Raw genomic sequence first — 22,983 nt, 5'->3', positions numbered from 1 at the left:
TATATACATACATAAATGCTGTCTAGTTTCAAGGACTTTGGTGAGATTACAGTTCAGTCAACTCTTGATTCAGGAATTGGTTGACTATTTTGTAGATTTTTCAGGATTTTTCTCTCTTCCTGCCATCTCACTGCTCATTGGCATTTCTACCAGAAGGCAAGCAAGAGAAGTAGAAGGAAAAGGCATTCCTATGTTTTATTATTCCCTGGTAAATGATTTCTTGCGGAAGCTGAGGCTCTTTGCTGAAACGAGGATTATGTACGCATTTGAATAATGCATCCTATTCCAGGGCTCTCTTACCTCAGATAATCAAGAGTTGGCTGTGTGAACAGATGGTCACACCAAAACAATATACATTAAGTCGTGCTCACTTGAAAGTATAGTAAGATTTCTTTTCCATTCCTGAATGATGAGAAGATAAATGCGTGGTTAAGATTATACTTAACTCCAGCCTGTATCTCTAACCATTGTTGAGTCTGGGTAACCCTGCTTAGCAATTTTGGGCTAATGGTACCCTGTGTGCAGCTGTTCCTGAATTCAGGTTTGAGATTAAGTGATACATTTTGTGTGAGCACACTGGAGTCAAACTAAATCTCATTTTCACAGAATTGTCTACATTATTTTAAGTACAAAGTACAGTGACAAGAGGTTACATTGCTTAGAAAATCTCCTGAATTCCATTAAAGAAGCATAAAGGAAATGCTGGGGAAAATGAAAGTCCATCCTGTATTGGACTGAGATGACTATTATTTGTGGAAACAATATTTGAGGGTAAAAGGCACACACTGTTTCATAATGGTCAGTCAGTGGGATAGACAAAAATACCCAAAGAGATTAGGGCATCAAACTAAGTAAAAGTCATAAAGAGAGGTACTGCTTTTAATCTAAATGCTTTGACAACCACACTCCATGGAAAATCTACTAAGAATAACCAGATATTTCATCTTTAACAGTAGTATTTTCATATTACGAAAAGCCATAATGTGCTCTGGTATTATAAAAAAAAATGGCTCCACACACTGTTTATTAAGCCGTATGGTTAGACATAGAGGGGACAATGACCTTCCTGATGGTTTAGTTCACAGGAGCTTCAGGAATGCAAAAGAAAAACTATGCCGTTTGAAACTATATAACTGAAATTTTGCACTGTGAACAGTAAGACTAAGATGAGGTTAAGCCAGAGAAGAAAGAATGGTCATTAAGAATTTGATATTCCATTCAAAGAATACTTGTCCAAGTAGATTAAACTATACACAGAAACATTATACATTGGATTTTCTTTTTCCTTTCCCTTTTGCCTTTCAATCAATAAATTTAAGACGCTCTAATAAATAGGGCTTGCATCCATATTTTACTGAAGATTCTCTTTTACTTACAAAAAAAAGTACAAGGCCTTTGAATGCACAGTAAACTGCAGTAGAATATACAACCAATAAAAGTAAACATATTGGTGATAAATCTATAGTTTTGTATTGTTTTAGAAAAGTCCCCTCAAACTCAGGACATCCTATTTGAACCATCTGTGAAAATATATAGTTCCTATCACTGTTTCTATACAAGAGAAATGTCCTCTCCACACACTTCCCTTCCACCATATTAAAAGGATTGTATGTTTACTTAAGAAAAGAGTTTTATATACACATGCATACATAGACACACATCTATGTTTTCTAACAGTGAGAAATGTGTATAAGACATTATGGGATATTTTGTAACGTAGATTGAATACTTACAGAGACTCTGAGCATTTAGCTATTCCTTACATCACATGTGTGTGTATATATATATGTATATATATATATGTATATATATATATTAGATTATTAAATGAACTTTGTAAAGGACAGATATTTCATGAATTCATATTTCATAGTATTGTATTTTTGTAAATTTGACCTTTCCAAATTTATGTTTATTTAATGTAGCAGTCGACACAACGAAAGATTATAAAATATTTAATGTTACCCTTTGTGGAACATCTCAACATTTTCAGGAAGACTTCTCTTCCTATATGAGTTCCATGAAGGCTTGTCTTCCAGTTAAGACAATTTTTTGTTACCTTCACTCTTGCCTGCTTCTTAGCTCAGGAGCTTCTCTGGGGTGAGGTCTTGGGCATGCACAGCCCAAGGTCAGATGTGGGTCCTAATTAAGAATTGGTTTGTTCTTCCATTTGAAGAATACTTGTCCGAGTAGATTAAAATTTACCCATTATATTTTGGGTTCTTTTTCTTTCTTTCCTTTTGACTCTTTACCCTCCATTAAAAGAGACCCTTGTCTGCTGTTAAATTCGACTCTGCTTTTGCCCCACATTTCTGTTACAGTATATATTTCTAGATATACATTGTATATTTCTAGATATACTTCAACTGGGAGGGTCCCTTCCAATGGAGAATCAAGTATTTTTATCCCTTTAAAGTTAAAAAATATATTTTAAAGAGATGCAGAGAAGGTAGAAAAGTAAGAACTATGTGATGAAACACAATACCTATTTTTATAAATCTACACATTCACTTTACAAACAGAAATACACACTCAACTCATGTATCAATCACCCATTTTACTGTTGAATCTCGAAAAGAAAAAAAAAAACTATAATGAAACCATTTCTACATTACGAATGTGGATGTAAATAACAAATTTTCATACTGGACAACACCAGACAGTGGAAAGCGAATCAACGGGCTTTTCCTTCTGTCCAGAAACCCTACCTTTCTGGGAATGTCCCTAATGCAGGAGGTTAAGTACTGAATCCACAGCACAGTTCTGTACTGATGAGGGAAATGCTATGGAAGATCTCTTGAATTGATTCTGTACTCAGTTCTGTTTGTCATTTTCTAATCTAAGTAAGCACCAAGCATGGGAATACTCTACTTTTAAAGCCATGTTGGGGTAAGTACTGCCAAATCCTGATATTAGACAAAGGAAGTCATAAATATTGTGGGCAAGTGAGATTGCGTCAAAGGGTAGAATCTGGCTTAAATATTGATGAAAAAGATGCTGTGCATTTCAGGGCACATACTCATTCAAATAGGTTGTAAGCTTTTAATGAATCCACCCCTTCTCTTGATATAATTTAAAGCAGATTTTTAATGAAATACGAAGGAAATCCAATGTTTCCATATGTAAGCCTATAAACTTCCAGGAATGAATCTAAACCTGTATTTCTAAATAATCATGAGAAGGCAATATTTTATTAAAAAATTGAAAATCATTTTAGATCTTCCACTCTGAAAACAGTGGGACCTATACAAGATTATAGCAGATTTGTTTCAGTTTTTGTTAAAAAGACATAATAGTCTTGTAGGCATTTCTTTTAGTATATCAGATTTAGAGAGTAATTTAAATTTAGCCTTTAAATTTTAAATACTAAGGAGTCTAAAATTAGATCATCTGAGAAGATTATTTGCTTTTTCAAACCAAAGCAGACCATAGATCTCTGATGATAGCACTAATTTCAAATTTCTTACATAAAGAATCAGTAGGAAATCTTAGGGATTAAATAGAAAATTTCGCAGAGTTCTGCTGGGCCCTTTGAAAAAGTCTGAACTGTACTTGAAACTGGGCCTGAGGAATCATTGCTCTTAGAGCCTGAGTTTCAAAGAAAACTCTATTTTTAAAAATTTTAAAAGAACATGAAAGACCTCAAAAATTACTTTCATCGTTAAGTCTTTAAAGCAAAGCAATGATCTTCTTCTCAATGACTTCAAGAGTGTGGGGACATTATTTTTTTCATGTTTTAAGGTTCCAAACTCTTATAATGAGATTTATTCTCTGTTTTCCTTTATACCAATGAGGTAAATTCTATGTCTCTAATCACATTTTTTCTACAACATCAGCTATTGCTAGATAAAGGCAGAGTTGTGATCTTAAGAGCTTTAACCTAATGTGGAATTCACATTTACTTGTTAGCTACAATACATCTGTTATCTAAAATCTAACCACATTGGGCACTGATATCCAGATGCTCAGACAATAAACTGCTAACAGTTGTTTCCTGCCTCAGACCCAAATGAGAATATGAATGCAAAAAATAATCACTGCATATCCTCTAATTGATCACTGAAGTGAAGCACAAATGATTAAAAAAAAATCACGTATGTATCTGTAGATTGGTTAAAGTACTTGGCTAGTGTCTCCAATTAAAATTTAGTTTATTAACAAATCTGGTTTGTATAACATAACATTCATTGCATAGGTAGATATGATTCACATAAAAAATTATCAGTAAGGAAGTATTTGAAATGAAAAGAAAAGGAATATAAGAAACTATCATTCCCTACTGAAACAGTTTAGTAAATATTCATTTCTTCTCATGAATGATAGAAACATGCAGAGTATCTTTAAACATGCAAGATAAGTTGTTGGCATTCCAACCCAACTGATATTTGTTAGCCTCAAACAGCTGAGTATATGCAGACGTTAGTTAATAAAGCATCTTTTTACATGTACCCAGTGTTTCATATTTGGCTATGGTCAGCATCAGTCCTTTTAAAATGCAGAACAATCAATAACACTCCGCATGCAAAGCATGAAAATTGTATCATTTTGCAATAATTGCTTTCATTTTACACAGTGGGTAGTAGATATAAAATGGCAAATATGAGACAAAGAACACACTAGAATAAAGATGTTACCTTTTGCCCTGGACGACCAGATTCTCCAGGTTCCCCCTGACCAAAGAAAACCAAAGATGAAAAAAAAAAAAACAGTCTTCAGACAATTTTCCAAAACCTCAGGCCTCTGGACACTTTCACAGAGACAGCCTAGTCTCCTTGATCATATGTGTTTCATTCACTTTATTCTATTACTCTATATCTCACTAGAGACAAGAACTTTTTTTTCTTTTTTTTTTTTTTGCTGCAGACATAACTAAAGCTCACATATGAATCCACATTTCCATAAAAACCAATCACAGAGACAAGTGAAGGCAAGACCTCTTATTTAAGCCTTTACCAGATTTCTAGCAGATACTCCCTGTTGTGTTTGGAAGCTGATTATTGAAGAAGAATAAAAACAGTTATAACCATCAAACTTGGAACAAAAGAAGAGAAAGCAGAGACTTATAAAATTCAACACTGTAACTCCTGGGGTATAAACACTCACAAGGCTATAGTTACCTTAATTCCTGCCGCAGATGATCCAGGGTCACCCTAAAACAAAACCCATGGGAGATTATTCCACAAGTTATGAGAATAGGAAACATACAAACACACAGAAAACCATCTCGACATGGCACTCAAAGGGAGCCCCATGACTAACGGGCCTGACTATGCTCCATAAAATGATATCAACATATCAGCTGGTAAGATGTAAACAATTTCCAAGGTAAACAATGCACTTTCTAAAAACATGGGTTTATTTTGAAAGCAAAATACTTAACAACTATATTCCTTAAAGTAAATATAAATATACAAATATGTATCTCTTCCCTTGATACAGTGCTAAAAGTGTGTTCTAAAGTAGTAAATTATAATTTGGAGACCTGGAACTTTGGTTTTCTCTATTTCTGGAATTTATTAATGTCACGGGCTATCAGTTACTGGGAGTTCCTTGACCCTCTGGGTCTTCAGAAAGTCAGGGTTCAACAGATGAAGTCAAAGGGTTAATGATGTCGAGCTGGAAAAAGCCACGTAGCAGGTCAGTTTGTTTTCCTCATGAAGCACGGTCACAGTTATGACCGGCACATTTTCTCTAGCTTTACATTTATTTCATTGTGATGCAGTCACCAGAAAATTACAGGATGATGGATGACTCATGGGTGGCAGGGACACATGTACGATCTGAGAGAAAATCTTGAGATAGAATCTGGTTTTCTAAGAGGCAATGTATTCCTTTGGGAATTCACAGAGGGTGACTACATTTTCAAAGCAAATATGCTATAAAATCAGCAGAGAGATTAGTAGAAAAGAATAGGGAGGTTAGTTAGGAATGTTGCTTATTTCTGAAATGAAGCCAGCAATGGGCCTAGATTTTTAAGCTCCTTCTAGCCCCTTGTCCCTGAACATGCTACAAGGCAAAACAGGGAGAAAACTTAGCCATTTGAGACTGTCAAGAAGATAGGAACAGCCATAAGGAGGAAGGCACATACTTGGATTTCCTCAGCTGTCACATCTGTGCAAGTGCTCAAGGAACTCCAGGGGTCTAGTTCCTTGTTCTGGATTTAGGAAGCTCCTCATCGCTCTCCCTCAGAGACAGAGATGAGGCCTCAGGCCTCTGTGCCTTGAGCACTTGTCCCCCTCTCTGAATCCCTTCCCCCTCTCCAGGCTGGCATCTTCTCTCTCTTGAGGTCTTGGCTTAAGTGGCTCGGCCTCAAAGAACCCTTCACCAACCAACTTAAGATTTATGCCCCTTACATCCACATCTTACTGTTCACACTGAGCTCTGTTCATGTCCTGCATAGCTCACTCCATAATTACATACTTACTGTCTGTCCCTTCATTAGACAATCAGCCACATGGGGGCAGATTCAGTGTCAATTTTTATTCAGTGCCTAGCCCATAGTATATGCTCAATACATATATGATGAATAAATGAGCAAATCTCAAAGAGAATGTTTTAAATAAGTCAGCAGTCAAGGATCAAAATGAAAAAGTGGCGCCTGGGTGGCTCAGTAGGTTGAGTGTCCAACTCATGGTCTGTGAGATTAAGCCCTGTGCGGGGCTCTGTGCTGAGTGTGGAGCCTGCTTGGGATTCTCTCTCTCCCTCTCTCTCTGCCCCTCCCCTGCTTGTGCTCTTTATCTCTCTCAAAAAAATAAATAAACTTAAAAAAAATGAAAAAAATTTAGGAAGGAAAACAAGCTTAGGAAGAAGAAGGGAATAATAAATTAGCTTACTGAGGAAACTGATATATATGTGATCCTCTGTGATGTCTGTAATTGTTTTAACCCAAGGAAAAATTAAAACATGACAAAACATAAGAAAAGGACCTTAATTACTATATTATCCTGATTTCTCTTTCTAATCATTAACATTCGATTGAGTTCCAAATGGGAAGTGAAATAAATGTGGCTAATAAAATAATACTTATTTCTATTTCTACTAAATCAAATCTGAAAGCCATCAACACCAATGAATCAGGTTTGTAATAGTTTGCACAATAAGACCTTTGTATTCCTAAAAGCAATTTTGACTTTGCTAAGTCCCTTCCCTCATCTCATTTATACCTCATAAAACTCTGATGAGATAGGGCAGATATTACTATTTTCATTTAATAGATAAGGACATTGAAGCAACAGAGGATAAGTGAATTTTGGACTTCCTATATTCCATTGCCATGTTCTTTTTATTAGAATAAGAATTATTGGTTTATTTCATTTTGACAACAGGGCATAAAGGTTCCAGTAAACTTGTAAATAAAAGGAAGCTGCTTGTATTAACTGCAGTTTAAAACCTTTCATTTTTAGTGTCTTAGTGGAAAGTGGCTGGATAATCCACAAATGAGAATAAGGACTAGATTTAGTTCTCATAGGAAGTAGATGGAAAGAAAAGGACAGTTTCCTGAAAGGCTGATTTATTTGTGGAAATTGGAGCAGTTTCATTTGATGGGGGACTATGAGTGATATTTTAATTTTCTTTTTAAAAACTTAGACTGTGAAATCTTGAGGAATTTTTCTAACTTTTAAGTGGCAAGACAACTGCTGAAAGCCAGTCATAAGTTAAACATTTTAAAGGATAATGCTGCAGGGAGTGGAAATAAAACAGTCAGTGTCCATAATCCTCATTTCTGCAAAAGTGAGAGCAAACGCAGGATTACAGTAGGAAAACCCAACTATGTCTTTTTTTTTCAATATATGAAGTTTATTGTCAAATTGGTTTCCATACAACACCCAGTGCTCATCCCAAAATGTGCCCTCCTCAATACCCTCCCACCCCCCTCAGTTTGTTCTCAGTTTTTAAGAGTCTCTTATGCTTTGGCTCTCTTCCACTCCCAACTATGTCTTAAGTAGACTCTTAGCTTCATAAGTCAGCTGGTCTGGAAACCCAAGTTTTAACAGGGTAAGTCACAAATGGGAAAATTCTTTGAGGAGACACTTGAGATAAATAGATTGGGCTTTACCATTGATCATTCAAACACAAAGAGCTTCTGGTTTTGGTCATGCTATTTTTCAAATACAATAGTTGGTATATAACTTTATGCATGTGTTAATAAAGTCTATGTGGATAAATGAAGTGAATATGGTGACATTTCTGTCATTCATTAATTCATTCTGTAAATGTTTGTTGAGCACCCATTATGTGCCAGCTGTTTGCAGGGATGCGAGGAGCTGGGTGAAACAGGAAGCAATGCAGTTACAATCCCTGCCCTTGACCTGTGCTCATGATAATCACATACTAATATATGTACACAAAAATGTTATTGGTTGAAAGCATGAAAAATACTTTCCTTTTTTTTCTTTTTTTTTAATCTGGGGTAGGAAGAGATTCTCATGTTTAGGATATTCTGTGCCCCTTATATGCCAGAAGACATGATAAACAAATGCTTGTCACAGGAAAGAGATCTACCATTCCACAAAAATAAAAAACAGTTGAAAGGAAAAAAAAAATTTTTAAAGGTTGTTTATTCAATAAATATTTATTATCTTACAACTATATGCCAGGAACATGGATTGATGCTGGGAATAATTTGGCATCATATAGTTTTTTGTTTATTTATTTGCTTTTCCTTCTCCAATAAGCTGGATGTCCAATTAAAAAGGAATTATAATAAATCCCAATAACAGTTATGAAAGGGACTTTAAAGAGTGCTATGGGAGCACAGAGTAGGTAGCCTAACCAATCTGGGGGAGACTGAAAGGCTGCCTTAGGGAAATGACTTATAAATTAAGGTCTCAGTGGACTGAAGAATAGAACATAGAGGAGGGAGTGGACAGAGAGTGTTGTAAAGTGAGAGAACCATATGTGCCAAGTTAGAGAGGGTCCTGCATTGACCCGGGATGGTGCAATGTGGGGGTGAGTGGGGATGGGGGCCCTCTGAGACAGGCCTTCACACATGATTTTAAGAAAAGACAATTTGATTGGTAGCTCCAAATATGGGCGTGGATTCTGGAAAGGCTCAGAGGATGCAAATCAAAGATGCTACGTGGGCATAAACTAAGAAGACAGTGTGTTTACAGGAATGGAGACTGAGGGAGCAGTGAAAATGAAGGCACAGAGAGGCTGTTGCTAGACAGTGAAGGTAGAGCTTCTGAATCTGCAGACTGAATTGTGAGTAATAGAGTGGCATGGTCAAACCATTCAGCGTGCTGCACAAACACCTACTTTCAAGTTGACCAAAAGAGATAACAAATCCATTTCTGCATTTGTTGGGTGGCATTAACACTCCAAAGAGCAGAACATAACCTTTGCATAGTCACTCCACACATGACTGAAATCATTCTTTGGCATGACACTCTCAAGCCTAGAGTGCACGGCAGTTGCTGGCCACGGACAAAACCCAGCCTAGTGGTTTTTACAGTTCCACAGCATTTCCAGATGACCAGTCTGGAAAGGTTTAGATTGCTTTACCATCCAAAGGCACTGAGTTGGATCAAAAGGAAAAAAAAAAAAAAATCCTATTAAAATGAATCAGTCAATGACGTAATTTACTACATCAATGGCAAAAAAAAAAAAAAAAAGGCATTTTTTTGATTTTACATCTAGAACTTGGTACATGATGAATGAGTTTCACATACTGAACCCAAAGGCCATGAGAAGACTGTTTCCAACATACTGGAAACAAATTATATGACAGAAGCAGGAAATGTTTTAAAAAAACACATCAAAAATTATATTCCAATTACGGCATTCTCGGGATGAATGCTACAGGTCAGATTACATATTATACGTTACACATTCCTATTTACAATCCCCTGTTTAGACCTATTGAAAGTTTATAGAAATGATTTCCGTTTCAACTGAAGGATTTCTTGTACTTAATTTCAGTTGACTAGTAAAACTTCTTGATAATAAAGAAAACAATCAGTCTAGTTGATTTCAATTTCCATGTGGTAAGAAAGCTAACATTTATTGAGAGTTTACTATGTGTGAGTCAATATGGTAAATGATTTGCATTAATATAAAACAGTATTCCTTTGAGATGAACTTGGAATTTTCAAAGAAAAAGGTTACTTTACTACTGGAAAATTAAATGTTAAAAATGTGTGATTAAAGAAACAATTATTGGTCTACATTCTAAAAATGAAGCTTTAAATGCAACTTCTAAAAGCATAAAATTCTCTACATAAATCCACATAGGTATTGTTCAGACTTGGCATAAACTTCTTTCACTCAAAAAAACTGCTCTCTGTTTAGAAGATTTCCTTTCTTTACGCAGAGACTCGTAACGAAGGCCTGTGGGCCAGTTCCAGTTTTGTGTGGCCCATGTGCTAAGAATGGTTTTTACATTTTTACATGGTTAAGAAAAAAAATGAAAAGAACAATATTTCATGACACATGAAAATTACATGAAATTAAAATTTCAGTGTCCAGAAATAAAGTTTTATGGGAACACAGCCATACTCATTTGTGTACATATTGTTTATGCTTGCTGTCACACTGTAAGGACAGAGTTAAGTAGTTGTGACAGAGACCACAAGGCCCAGAAAACCTAAAATATTTATTTTCTGGCCCTTTACAGGAAAGGCTTGATGACCTCTGGTTTTGAGTATAAACAAAAAAGTTAAATATAATATCCAGGTTTATATTTCTGGGGGTTGAAACGCTGACTTTGAGAGTCATCAAGGTATATCATTGGTCTTATTAAGTATTAAACATATTCATGCCATATTTTATTGCCGCATGATAATTAAATTTGACAGGTATATAAAAGGGGTCTATAGCAGTGCTTCTCAACTAGAAGTGATTTTGTCCCTCAGGGGACATTTGGCAATGTCTAGAGATAGGTTTGGTTGCCACAACTACTGGTATCTAGTGGGCACAGGCCAGGAATGCTGTTAAATATCTAACGGCCCCCACGAGAAAGAATTATCTAGCCCAACATGTCAATAATGTTGAAGGTGAGAAACCTTGGTCTATAAGAAACTGAGGGTCGACTCTAATTTCTGGACTGCTCCTTGAACACAAACATAATTGCTACTTGGTGACATTAATTCATTCCTACCATCATCCATGCCATATTTATATTAATATTTATAAGAATGAGAAAGATAAACTTCTCTTTATTTTATGAGTATGTTTTTATGACTAACCATTAACCATCTGCACTGTAATAATTTTCAAAGTGAAATATTTTTATTCTCCAATGTGAGCCTAAATGAATAAATCTTTTTTTAATCATTCAATTACTTTGCTTGATTTTAATTAAAATCTGACCATTTTATTTTCGGTTTCTTAAAAGTTCTTTTCTTAATTCTTAGCATACAGCACAAGTGAAATAAAAGGCCCTTCCTATGTCAGAGATGTCTATAAAGTATGAATCCAAACAAAAGCTATAATGATAGACGGGGAGAGCAGTATGAAAAGAGGATGGAAGATGAACCACAAGACCACTGTAATATAAACACTAATAATGGTTTAAAAGATAAAAAAAGTGAATGAGAAGGCTGACAAAATATCTGAATTTAGTAGATTTCAAGTTGAGGCAAATTTTCAAGACTGCATTAGAGGCTGTAATCAAATGACATTTACTTTCAAACTTTTAAATCTCATCCCAATCCTGTGACATGTTCTCTAACCAAATTGCAACAAATGGAATCACTTTAGAAACTTTATTTTATTTAAAAACATTTTTTAACATTTATTTATTATTAAGAAACAGAGACACGGAGCATGAGCATGGGAGGGACAGAGAGAAGGGGAGACACAAAATCCAAAGCAGGCTCCAGGCTCTGAGCTGTCAGCACAGAGCCTGACATGGGATTCGAACTCACAAACCGTGAGATCATGACCTGAGACAAAGTCGGACCCTTAACCAACTGAGCCACCCAGGCGCCCCTAGAAACTGTATTTTTATATCTCTGAGTATCAAGGGAGTAGTGCCCCATTTACACATGAATAAATGGTTTAATTCCATGGAAGCCATATTACTGGAAACCTAGCTATACATTATCTAGAATTTGTGACATCCCATTTTATTTTAAAAATATTTGTGGGGTGCCTGGGTGACTCAGTCGGTTAAGCATCCGACTTTGGCTCAGGTCATGATCTCAGAGTTTGTGGGTTTGAGCCCCACATCGGGCTATGGGCTGACAGCTCAGAGCCTGGAGCCTGCTTCCGATTTCGTCTCTCCCTCTCTCTCTGCCCCTCCCCTGCTTGCAGTCTGCCTCTCTCTCTTTCTCAAACATAAATACACATTAAAAAAATTTTTTTTAATATTTAAATTTGTAGCTAAGAGCTTGTGGAATGATCATCTTTATAAATTGGATACTTAAATGTTTTCCAAACTCATAGAATTATCTCTCATCTTACCATATTAAGCTATCAGTCTCTTTCCTCACTCAAAATCTTCTGTTTTCACATACATGGAATAGATTTCTTGCTCATACACATACCCTTTCATATTTCACAAACTGTACCTTTTCGCCTGTGTCACCTTTGGGGCCACTCTCTCCAGCATCTCCCTAAGGGGGGAAAACGTGATATATGTAAAATATATTGGTGACATTACACACAGAATAGTTTTCATTATTTTAAGCTTGCTTTCATATGCACTGTATATTAAAATCTCTTGAGAATATTCTATAGAACTGACACATTTTTACTTAAGCAGTTGCCTGATACCAACTGGCCCACGTAAAATTTATTGCAATGAACACAGCTGAACTGTTTCCAACTACTCTATGATATCAACAGAAAGCAGTACTTTCTCTGACTTCTAATAGCTCATGCTGGTACTTAAAGCCTCCTTCACTCTCTTTTCTCCTCTACTCAAAGAGCCACTGTAAGAAAGCCTTTTTCCTGACCATTCCCTCAATATGCCACATGCCTTACCACCTCTGTCTCCTTCCTCCTGCCATTCCTGCCACCTGGGTTCCTGCCCTCCCCTTTCTCTTCTGTGTAAATCCTACTCTGTCTTCAGGTTCAGCTCAAGTCAAATCTCCAAAGCTTCAAAATGCATGACACAGCCCTCAAAACCTGTGGACAGAAGATTATTTTATCTGCACTTCTGTGTTTTGCATTTGTGAAATGAATGTTTTCGATTGTATTTGAAAACTCTCTCTTTTATAATTACAATAAAATAAATTGAAGACTTTATGCTTTCTTGCTTATTTTTGAGATTTCCTGTGCTTCTTCCCTCACTGACATCTCGTTTCCGCCACAAAGCAATGCATTAGGGAAAAAAAAAAGTCCTTCACTCATTATCCATGCTTTGATTCCTTCAATGCCGAATTCTTTAATTTAAGTCTTACAGCATGTTATAGTGGAAACATCATGGACGTTGGCGCCAGAAAGACTGAGCCCAGCTCCAGCACCTACCGGGCAAATGAAATTCTCCCTACATCACGTTTCACATGTGTAACGTAAGGGCAAGAATGCTTTATGGGATTAGAAGAAATAAACAATATGCTGTGTGTAAAGCAACTAGGACAGTAGGGGACACACCATGAGCTGCTAATGATAGCCGTTAGCAATAACAATGCATTATTGTTGCTAGATTCCACAGGCTGGAATGCCCTTTTGTTTAGCTTCATATTAGGTCACTTTTCCATCATTTAAAAGTTTCCTTTAAATAAGAGGTATTGATGATGGTTTCCAAGGGAGAGGGAAGAGATGTAGGGGAGAGAGACTTTTACTTTTTTCTCTCCATTTTCTTTTCTTGTTTCAAATATGTATGAAGCTAACTGCTCAGGCATTTGTCTGTGGTGCCGGACACCCCACACGGGCCCTCGAGCCGGAACCCCTCTATCTGATGAATCCCCAGAACGGCGCTGGCTCTCCTTCTTTTCCCTCCTTAATTTCTACACAACAGAGTCATCCGATGATTAATTAATTTCAAGTTAATTACAATAAACTGGTTGGATGCCAAATAAATGTACTGATAATCTATTATGAGAGGCCTTTGATAGGCAGCCTACTAGCATACTTTTAAAAAGATTGCATGGCAATCCCTTTATTAAAAAGCAAAACAGACACAACAAACTTTCTTATTAGGAAGAATGGCTCCGAGTGGTCACGAAATGAAGGGGTCTGAGTGAGTTCTCCCCTCTGGTTTGCTCTCCTTCCATTTAAATAAATCTCTTTTTAATTTTTGTTTTACAGTGCCAAATAATACAGTTATAGTCAAGAAGTTTGTTGGATCTTTAGATGTACTAACTACTTTGGTGATTAGAGGTGATAGTATTAATTTGTCAGAAATATCGCATCAGATGTAGTATCTTGGTAGCTTCCTACGCAGACAGCACATTTCTCAAACACTATTAAAGTAAATAGCATGAAAACCAGGAAAATTAGCACCACAATATGCATGGGGAGTCTAAAAATAATCAGGAGGCCCGCAAAAGTAGTCAGGAAGGACGACTGTGAGAAATTTAACATATGGCATTCTTCTCCTTTTGTTTCTCTTTTTTATTTTTTATAGGAATTCTTTGTGGGGCAATTCCCAGTATATTTGTTGCAGGTAAACATCTGTATCCCCTTAACTTAGTGACCTAAGAAGCAGTAGGGAGAGATGTGGATGCTTAGAAAAGTATTGGAGTGGTGTTAGCAAGTAGGCAAAACAAATTTTGCAGGCCTAGGGATTTTTGAAAAACATTTAAAAGCTTGACACAGAATGTTTAAATTTGCTCCCTTTCCTTCCATTTCTTTAAACGATTTTACCCAAATCTCTGTCCAAACATAAGAACTACACTATTCTCTCCTTCTACTAATTAACAGTTTGACAAGAACAGTGGTTGTTATGTCTATCTTTACGTATCTATATCTATTGCTATCTAGCCATCCATACTTAAATAAGTTCGGTTTAGTCTCTCTTTAGGGAGGAAAAAAGATAATTACAGGCAGAATCATTCTTACCTTTTCTCCTCGATCTCCAGGTTCTCCCTGAGCAAAAGAACAAAGATTGAGTGACACATTAAACTATAAAACACCCAATTAAACAACACCAAACAAATTGAGATATTGAATATACTAAGCTGGGGTGCCTGGGTGGCGCAGTCGGTTAAGCGTCCGACTTCAGCCAGCTCACGATCTCACGGTCCGTGAGTTCGAGCCCCGCGTCGGGCTCTGGGCTGATGGCTCAGAGCCTGGAGCCTGTTTCCGATTCTGTGTCTCCCTCTCTCTCTGCCCCTCCCCCGTTCATGCTCTGTCTCTCTCTGTCCCAAAAATAAATAAATGTTGAAAAAAAAATTTTTTTTGAATATACTAAGCAAATTATATGTGACATTTTCTATTTTGGCAATATAGAATTGCTGTATTGAAAACAAATAGTAAGATGAGTTTCTTGAAGAATTGGGCATGGATATCAATATCAAATGTAATCTTAATTCTTTGTTTTTAAAGGACTAAAGAAAGACATTTAAGATTATCTTCCAGAAGCCAGCTTTGGGGGCATTAAGACCAGTGTGGTGGCAATTTAATGTCTTGAGCGGCTTCTTCGTTTTCAAGTTTTAACCTGCCCAAACTCAGAATCAATAAGGGGAGCCAACACATCCTTTCGTGGTCTTCTGCTCAAAGGAGCCCCCAGTGTCTGGATTATTGCAGGGGTCTAGGGTCTGTGTAGTGCCCCAATCTATCTTCTTCAAACATGATCATAAACACAGTCCTAAACTTGGACCTCCTCACGGTGTCATGAACTCCCTTCAACTTGCTGGTAACTAGCATGATCCAAATCAGGAGTATTTTAGGAGGAGTTGGTACCTTCAGGAAAAAATACTAGAATGGAGCAGAGTTGAAGTGAGTTCAGGAGAATGTCTTTATTCAAAATTATTTCCTGGACAGTATGAGGACTAAAATGCTAAATTGTGCTTTGAAGAGAATCCTTATTTTTACTTTACCCAGGAAGGCATAGGTGATGGAGTGGGAAAATTCTAAAATAAATCATACACATTATGATAATATTCCTCTTATGAAAAAAGCATCAGTAAATTTTGCCATCAGATAAAACTGCATTAAAAAATGGTTTCAGGCGATTATTGTGTATTTTCTAAACTAAAAGCCACTCAAAATCAATTTAGAGGCAAGACTCTTCTCATTTGCTGGGACTCAGCCTGACCCTTTGGCTTTCCAGATTTCTGGCCACCTTTCACTGCTCACCATCCATCCTGATGGTTGCTAGGCAACAGAAGAACAGTACTGAGAACGTGCATTAAGCATTAACTCTTATCATTTGGCTTTTTAGCATGAAGCAAGAAAGGGGAGAAGACAGGAGAATGGCTGTAGTCCCACAAGGAATATTTGCTGCAAGACAAAGGACAGGTCTATAAATTTTAGGTCTGTCCTAGGCGCCTGTCAATAGCAATGTGATCTGTAAAATCAGCTGACAGGCATCTGTGGGTACGGATACACACCAGCACAGCTGACAGGATTAAACATTAGTTATGTACTTCAAGGGATGCTCACTCATCAAAGGATTTGGGATTTGTCTGCCTGTTTGGTTTAAACTGAACTGTCACCAATCGTTTTATATTTAACAGATTCATTTGTTCTTCAAAAAACAAAGAAAATTTTCAACCCCCCCAAATCCTCATTACATTTTTTCCCCATTTAGTAATTCAGACTACATCCATTTTAAAATTTCAAACGTGTCACATCGTGGGGTGCCTGGCTGGCTCAGTCAGTGGAGCGTGTGACTCTTGATCTCAGGATTGTTGAGTTTGAGCCCCATGTCGGGTGTAGAGATTACTTAAAAAAAAATAAAAATCTCAAAAAACTCTCACACATGCCACATCTTTATTCTACTTTTCATTTGATTAACTGGTTATGTTGCGTAAGTGTTGGAGGTGACCAAATATTGAAGAAAGGCCACAGTGTCACTGTGAAATCATCTTTAGTAAGCCTTGTAAATATTATGCACACTTTAGGCAGTATGGACATGGCCTACATTTTAATATGCTCACTAAATAGCAAAATGACAACAGGCATATTTGAAACACGGGCTTCTTCTCATGTTATTGAAGTATCTCAGAATAAAGATTCTGACAATCTTTTTCTATTTGTTTTTCTGCATTTTTAATGGTAATGAGAGTCACAAACATAATTTAGTCACTAGTCACAAAGTTCTATACTGCAGCATATTTTACTATTGACAAATATTCCAGCCAAGTAAAATCAGTGGGATATTAAAAAAAAAAGTTCCAGTTTACAGTTGAATGAAAACTCATGTCTCAAATGATTCTGCTTGGTTTTATTTGTACTAACCTTTGGCCCTGGTATTCCGTTTTGTCCTACTGTTCCAGGCAACCCAGGCTCACCCTCATAATAAAAAATAGATACTATTAAATAAAATAGACAAAATCCATACATTATATAGATCAGTAAAGGATATAGCTATCCAGCAGTGCTCTAGAAGTAGGGAGAAAAAAAGTGACTACTAATGTAAATACAAGCTAGCTCATTTGGTCCACAATTCTCTGTGCTCAGGACCAAGAATAAAACATGTTAATTTCCTTGGTTCAGTCTTTTCTTCATTAAGAAAGCTGAAGCAACTTACCAACGGAAATGAGTATCTAGCATGATGTTGGGTACCTTGTAGGCAATAAATAAACATTTGTGGAATGAGTTAAAGATATATGAAAACATAATCTCTCCTGATGGAGAACTTTTAAGTGGTTCATCAGCTCAGAAACATAAAAACGAAATTATTATGAGACTTAATCAGTCTAAAGCTGAATGCACACACACATCTTTGAACACCTGCAAAATTAGACACATTTGACAGAGTGAAAAGTAAAAATGGTTTTGGTTTCTCAATTTCACTGTAAAAAATAATTAGAATAAAACATTTAGAACTGTGGTTCTCATTGTCATATTGAGTAATAAATAGGCATTTGGGAAAAAGATGGTGGTTACTAGGTCAGAAGAGTTTTCCCTTTTAGAAAGAAGAGGTTGTAGAGGTGCCTGGATGGCTCAGTTGGTTGAGCGTTTGACTTTGGCTCAGGTCACGATCTTGGCAGTTTGTGAGTTCAAGCCCTGCATCAGGCTCCACGCTGTCAGCTGACAGTGCGAAGCCTGCTTGGGATTCTCTTCCTCTCTCCAAATAAATAAATAAATAAACTTAAAAGAAATTTTTTTAAATAAAAAAAAGAAAAAGAAAGAAGAGGTTGTCTACCAGTTTCATAGGCTCTGAACCAGCAACTGCTTTCTAAAGAGGACAAGTCCATAAAGTGCCCAGAAGCAAAGGTAAGATACTCTGGCTCTCAGTGCTTCCATGTGGCTCAAAGTAAGATCAACTAGAATTTCATTTTCACTTACAAATATTCCCAAAGCTCTTTACTGTGTGCTCCAACAATGGGATAGCTTTCTTCTTTCCACTGAAGGTAGTAAAGTTGTTACTTGATTTAAAAACAACAACAACAACAACAACACTATTTTTAGAGCAGTTTTAGGTTCCCTGCAGACTTAGTTGATTTTTAAGTGAGTTTTCTATGGCACCTGGAGAGCAGAATTTGTGCCATTTTTGTATTTGTGCTCTCAGCTTCACAAACATGTACATTAGTAATAATAGTACCATTTTAAGTGCCAGGAATTTTACATTTATCAACTTACTCTCACAAATTTCTATGAGGTAAGTACTACCTTATCTCTATGAAACAGATGAAGAAACTAAGGCACAGAGAGGTTAAGTAACTTCTAGATTGACACGACTGCAGCCAAGATTTGAACTCTCATGATCTAGCTTAAGAGGTTGTGCTCTTAATACGATGCATTCCTGAATGAATGAAAGTCTTTAGAAATTGGGAGAGGATGCAAAGGAGTATTTCTATCCTCATGATCATTGGTTTATATTCCTCAGTTATAAATGATCTTACATAATGTATAGAAACCTGACTTAACTATAACTTCTATAAAGATGAGTTGTGTAAACCTCCCAGATAAACTAATAATAGGAAGCCTATTTATCCTTGTAGAAGAATAAAAAAATATTTTACTAAAGTCATAACTTCCTGGAAGAACTTCTGCTTCGTATATAAAGTTACAGTATAATTGTAACTCTTGCACTTTCCTTGGATAAATGGCAAAAATGTTGACAGAAGAGCAATGACCATTATAGGAAAATCTTGACTGGTTATTTGTACATGGCAAAGAGTAAGAACTTGGAAATAAAATACACCCTGAAAGAGGACTATTATTTACTATGTAACAGAAGATGAGTTATCAAGTCTGCTTTCTTCAAAGAATTGACAACAGGATGCACTAATATCATAACTCATGGTTTAATGAAAATAAGAGATGCTGCCAGGAAACAATATGAACTTTGTTTAGCCTTTCAAAGAATAACCACGGTAGCCAGAATAATAATAAAAAAAAAGTAGTTAAGCCCCTGGAACTGAACAAAACACATGCTGAGATTTTTGAAGCAAGGAAGAGAGACGTTGCTTAGGTATCTGCTTAACACCCTCCTTAATATATGAACACTGAGGGACTAAAACTTGACCTCTTTTTAAAAATTTTATATATTGTTAAAATAATAATGCACCTATAATTCCATCACGCTATGCACCCAATTCAATCAAAATTGTTTTCATTTTGTCCTGTTTCCTTCCAGTCTTTTTTATTTATGCTTACATATTTTCAAGCATTCGTAAGCTTATTACATGGTTTGATGTTCTTATTTTTTTATTATTTAATACCACATATTTGTTTTCACATAGTATTCATGATTGTCTTATGAACAGTTTATCATCCATCAAAGTCAGGTGCGATCATATGTTTGATCTGTCCCAAATAGTTGAATACTTAGGTTGTTTCTAATTTTCGCTATTAAAGATAAACTAAAACAAACACCTCTATAAATATGTCTGAGCTGTCAGCAAAGAGCTGGATGTGAGGCTCGAGCCCGCAAACCGTGAGATCATGACTGGAGCTGAAGTCAGACACTTAACCGACTGAGCCACGTAGGCACCCCTGTTTCTCTCTATTTCTGAATGTATTTTACAAATACTGAAGGACATTCCAAAGAGAGTAATAACAAAAACCAGAAGCTAACATCTTAACTTCAGGTAGAATGATAAAGTTTTCTCTATTATATTTTAAATTCTAAAGCTATTCCCAATGTATTATTCCCAAATGACAACATGTGTATTTGAGCTAAAAGTTGGGTTCAACTTTTATGAAAGTTTTATACAACTTTTATGAAAGCTCGCTTGCTACTTTTTCTTTCTTTCTTCCTTCCTTCCTTCCCTTCTCTCTCTCACTCTCTCTCAAACCAATGCTTTTTATAACCCTAATGTAAGACATCACTCAAGACTCCCACGATTATTTCAGGTGCTGCTAATCAGGGTCAACTCGAAAGAATACTGAAAGAAAGGAATGCAGTTGTCTTATGAGACTGAGTGTTAAAGGGAAGTAGGTCATTTAGTGATAATATTGCTTACCTGATGGCAATTGTTTTCTATTCTCGCAATGGGAATTTACAGTGAGCTGTAGCTTAAAATTTTCAGCACAATATAATTTTACATTCACTTGTCAAAACTGATTTTGTTTAAGTACTGCATTTTCAAAAAGAACTCATCCAAACAGAAGAGGAAAAAAACTACAAAGAATGTGGACCAGTAATGGGTGGAAAGAATTATTCTGATCAGAACATGGCATTGGTCTTTTTTTTTTTTTCTGGGATTTTTAGCTCTTTCTCAGGCTAATTTTTTAAATTTATTTTTTAACTTTTTTATTTGAGTACAGTCAACACACAACATCATATTAGTTTCAGATGTACAACATAGTCATTCAACTTCTCTATAGGTCATGCTATGCTCACATAAGTGTAGCTACGATCTGTCAGCATACAACAGTCACAGTGATATAATATCACTGACTCTCCTTATGCTGCAAACATAGCATCAGTCTTAAGGCCGTTCTCCTACTTCTGAAGTTGGGGTGTTGGTGTGCACAGGCAGTAAAATAAAGACTAATGGTCACTGATAACCCATATGAAACACTGAAGTGTACTGGACCTTTTTTGTTGACTGTCACAGTGCATAGAGAGATCTCAAAGGCTTGAGGAGTGAGCAGAACAGACATTTAGTCCCCTTCTGCAGGCAGTCATGGTGCGAAGTGGCTGTCCCTTATATAAGGCTTCAGGGTCTCAATGGCTTTGACAGCAATTGGGTACATAGCACTCGGTAGAGGAGGATTCTTTGAAAGTAGTGAGACACCCAACAGGGACTTTTAGATACAACTGTTTGGGGAAGGGGTGCCTGGGTGGCGCAGTCCATTAAGTGTCCAACTCTTGATCTCAGCTCAGGTCATGATGTCATGGTTCAGGAGTTTGAGCCCCACATCGGGCTCTGCACTGATGGTGCGGAGTACCTTTGGGTTCTGTCTCTCAGTCTCTCTGCCCTCCCCTGCTTGTGCTCTCTCTCTTTCTTTCAAAGTAAATAAATTTAGATATAACCGTTTGGGGAAAAGTCAAGAAAATGGGGTTTCTGCTCTCCACTCCTATTTTTTTTTAATTTTTTAAAAATGTTTTTATTTATTTTTGAGACAGAGCATGAGCAGGGGAGGGGCAGAGAGAGAGGGAGACACAGAATCTGAAGCAGGCTGCAGGCTCTGAGCTGTCAGCACAGAGCCCGACGTGGGGCTCAAACTCACAAACTGCGAGATCATGACCTGAGCTGAAGTCAGACGCTTACCCGACTGAGCCACCCAGGCGCCCCTCTCCACTCCTATTTTTTCTCTCTAGTTTACTCTAGTTTAGTTTTCTACTCTAGTTTCCTAATGACAAATGAGTATGAACACAAACTTGGGTGAAGGTGGATACAAAATGACCTACAGATTTTGAAATTTATAGAAATGTAGCATTTTACAGCATGATACTATAGCATAAAAGTTCTAGCCCCGATCTTTAAATGTTTTTAATGTTCTAGAAAAGTCATGTGTCATTCTGTACACCTGTCACCTCCTTCAGCCTCGGCTCAAATATCTCCCATCACAGGGGTTGCCTGGATACCTCAACACCATGGCACCACCGCTTCGTAGGCCCACTGTCTGACTTTATTCTCTTTGTTGCAGTAATTATCACACCAGGTATACTCGTTAGGTTTCAAATCTGTCTCCCCTACTAGGAATGCCGTGTTTCAGAAAGAAAATACAGGACGTCTACTCAAATTTCAATTTCAGATAAACACCACGGTTTTCAAGTTACGCATATTCCGAACACTGAACGGGACATAGTCATATTAGAAATTAGGGGTTGTGTATCTGAAAGTCAAATTTAACTGGGTATCCTGTATACTATTCGGTGACCCTATTTCCCGCCCCACCCCCTCACCACCCTAAAATATGAACTTGCTCTATTTTGTTCATTCCTCTTTCTACACTGCTTGGAAATGGTACCTTAAACATAATAATTGTTCAGTACATATATGTTGGAGAAAGGAATGAATACAGGAGAAGCAAACACATTAAGCCCACATTAAGATGTGCAGCTTATAGGCCTGGGGAGAGAGTGAGACAGCAAGACTTCTCTTCTAGGAAACTGGAAAAACCTGTAAGCATGGTGGCAAGACATGGCTCTTTGTCTCAGCTACAGCAAGGCAGGCAATGGTGGGAAAAGAGAAGGGGACCCAGGAAAAAGATGGGAGAGATGTTAACCCAACAGTGACCTCTCCAGTCACATAGGTTAGTCTGAAACATCAGAACTGAAGAGCAAAGGAACAGCTTGGGGTAAGTGAAGGGTGGGGTGCATTGGGGGAAGGAGTCCTGTGAGGGGCAGGATGCCTTGAATGAGCAGAACTTTCATGGCTTCCAAGGGGCTCATGCTCCTGAGCTCTTCCAGTACTCTGTCAGAGGAAAGGTGCCTAGAGCACCAAAGGCTGCCACAGTTCTGCCTGTGGGTACACAGACTGGCCCTTCTATGTATTTCCATATATTCTTCTATCTGCTCCTTCGTGC

The 22,983-nt window shown here is 37.0% G+C and overlaps 1 protein-coding gene across 18 annotated transcripts in view; it reads right to left on the bottom strand.

Moving 5' to 3' along the window:
* Positions 1 to 22,983, bottom strand: part of COL25A1 (collagen type XXV alpha 1 chain) — a 467,566-nt gene that overhangs the window by 68,848 nt on the left and 375,735 nt on the right. For all 18 annotated transcript variants that reach the window (XM_019829115.3, XM_019829105.3, XM_019829103.3 and 15 more), the window contains 5 exons: positions 17,293 to 17,346; positions 14,950 to 14,976; positions 12,513 to 12,557; positions 5,118 to 5,150; positions 4,635 to 4,670 (listed from right to left, as the gene is read on the bottom strand). In XM_019829115.3, coding sequence (XP_019684674.2) covers positions 4,635 to 4,670; positions 5,118 to 5,150; positions 12,513 to 12,557; positions 14,950 to 14,976; positions 17,293 to 17,346 — 195 coding nt within the window. The remainder of the gene's footprint in view (positions 1 to 4,634; positions 4,671 to 5,117; positions 5,151 to 12,512; positions 12,558 to 14,949; positions 14,977 to 17,292; positions 17,347 to 22,983) is intronic.

This window comes from Felis catus, chromosome B1 (assembly GCF_018350175.1).
Source record: "Felis catus isolate Fca126 chromosome B1, F.catus_Fca126_mat1.0, whole genome shotgun sequence".
NCBI classification, from domain to species: Eukaryota; Metazoa; Chordata; class Mammalia; order Carnivora; family Felidae; genus Felis; species Felis catus.
This window is presented reverse-complemented; position numbering and strand designations above follow the sequence as displayed.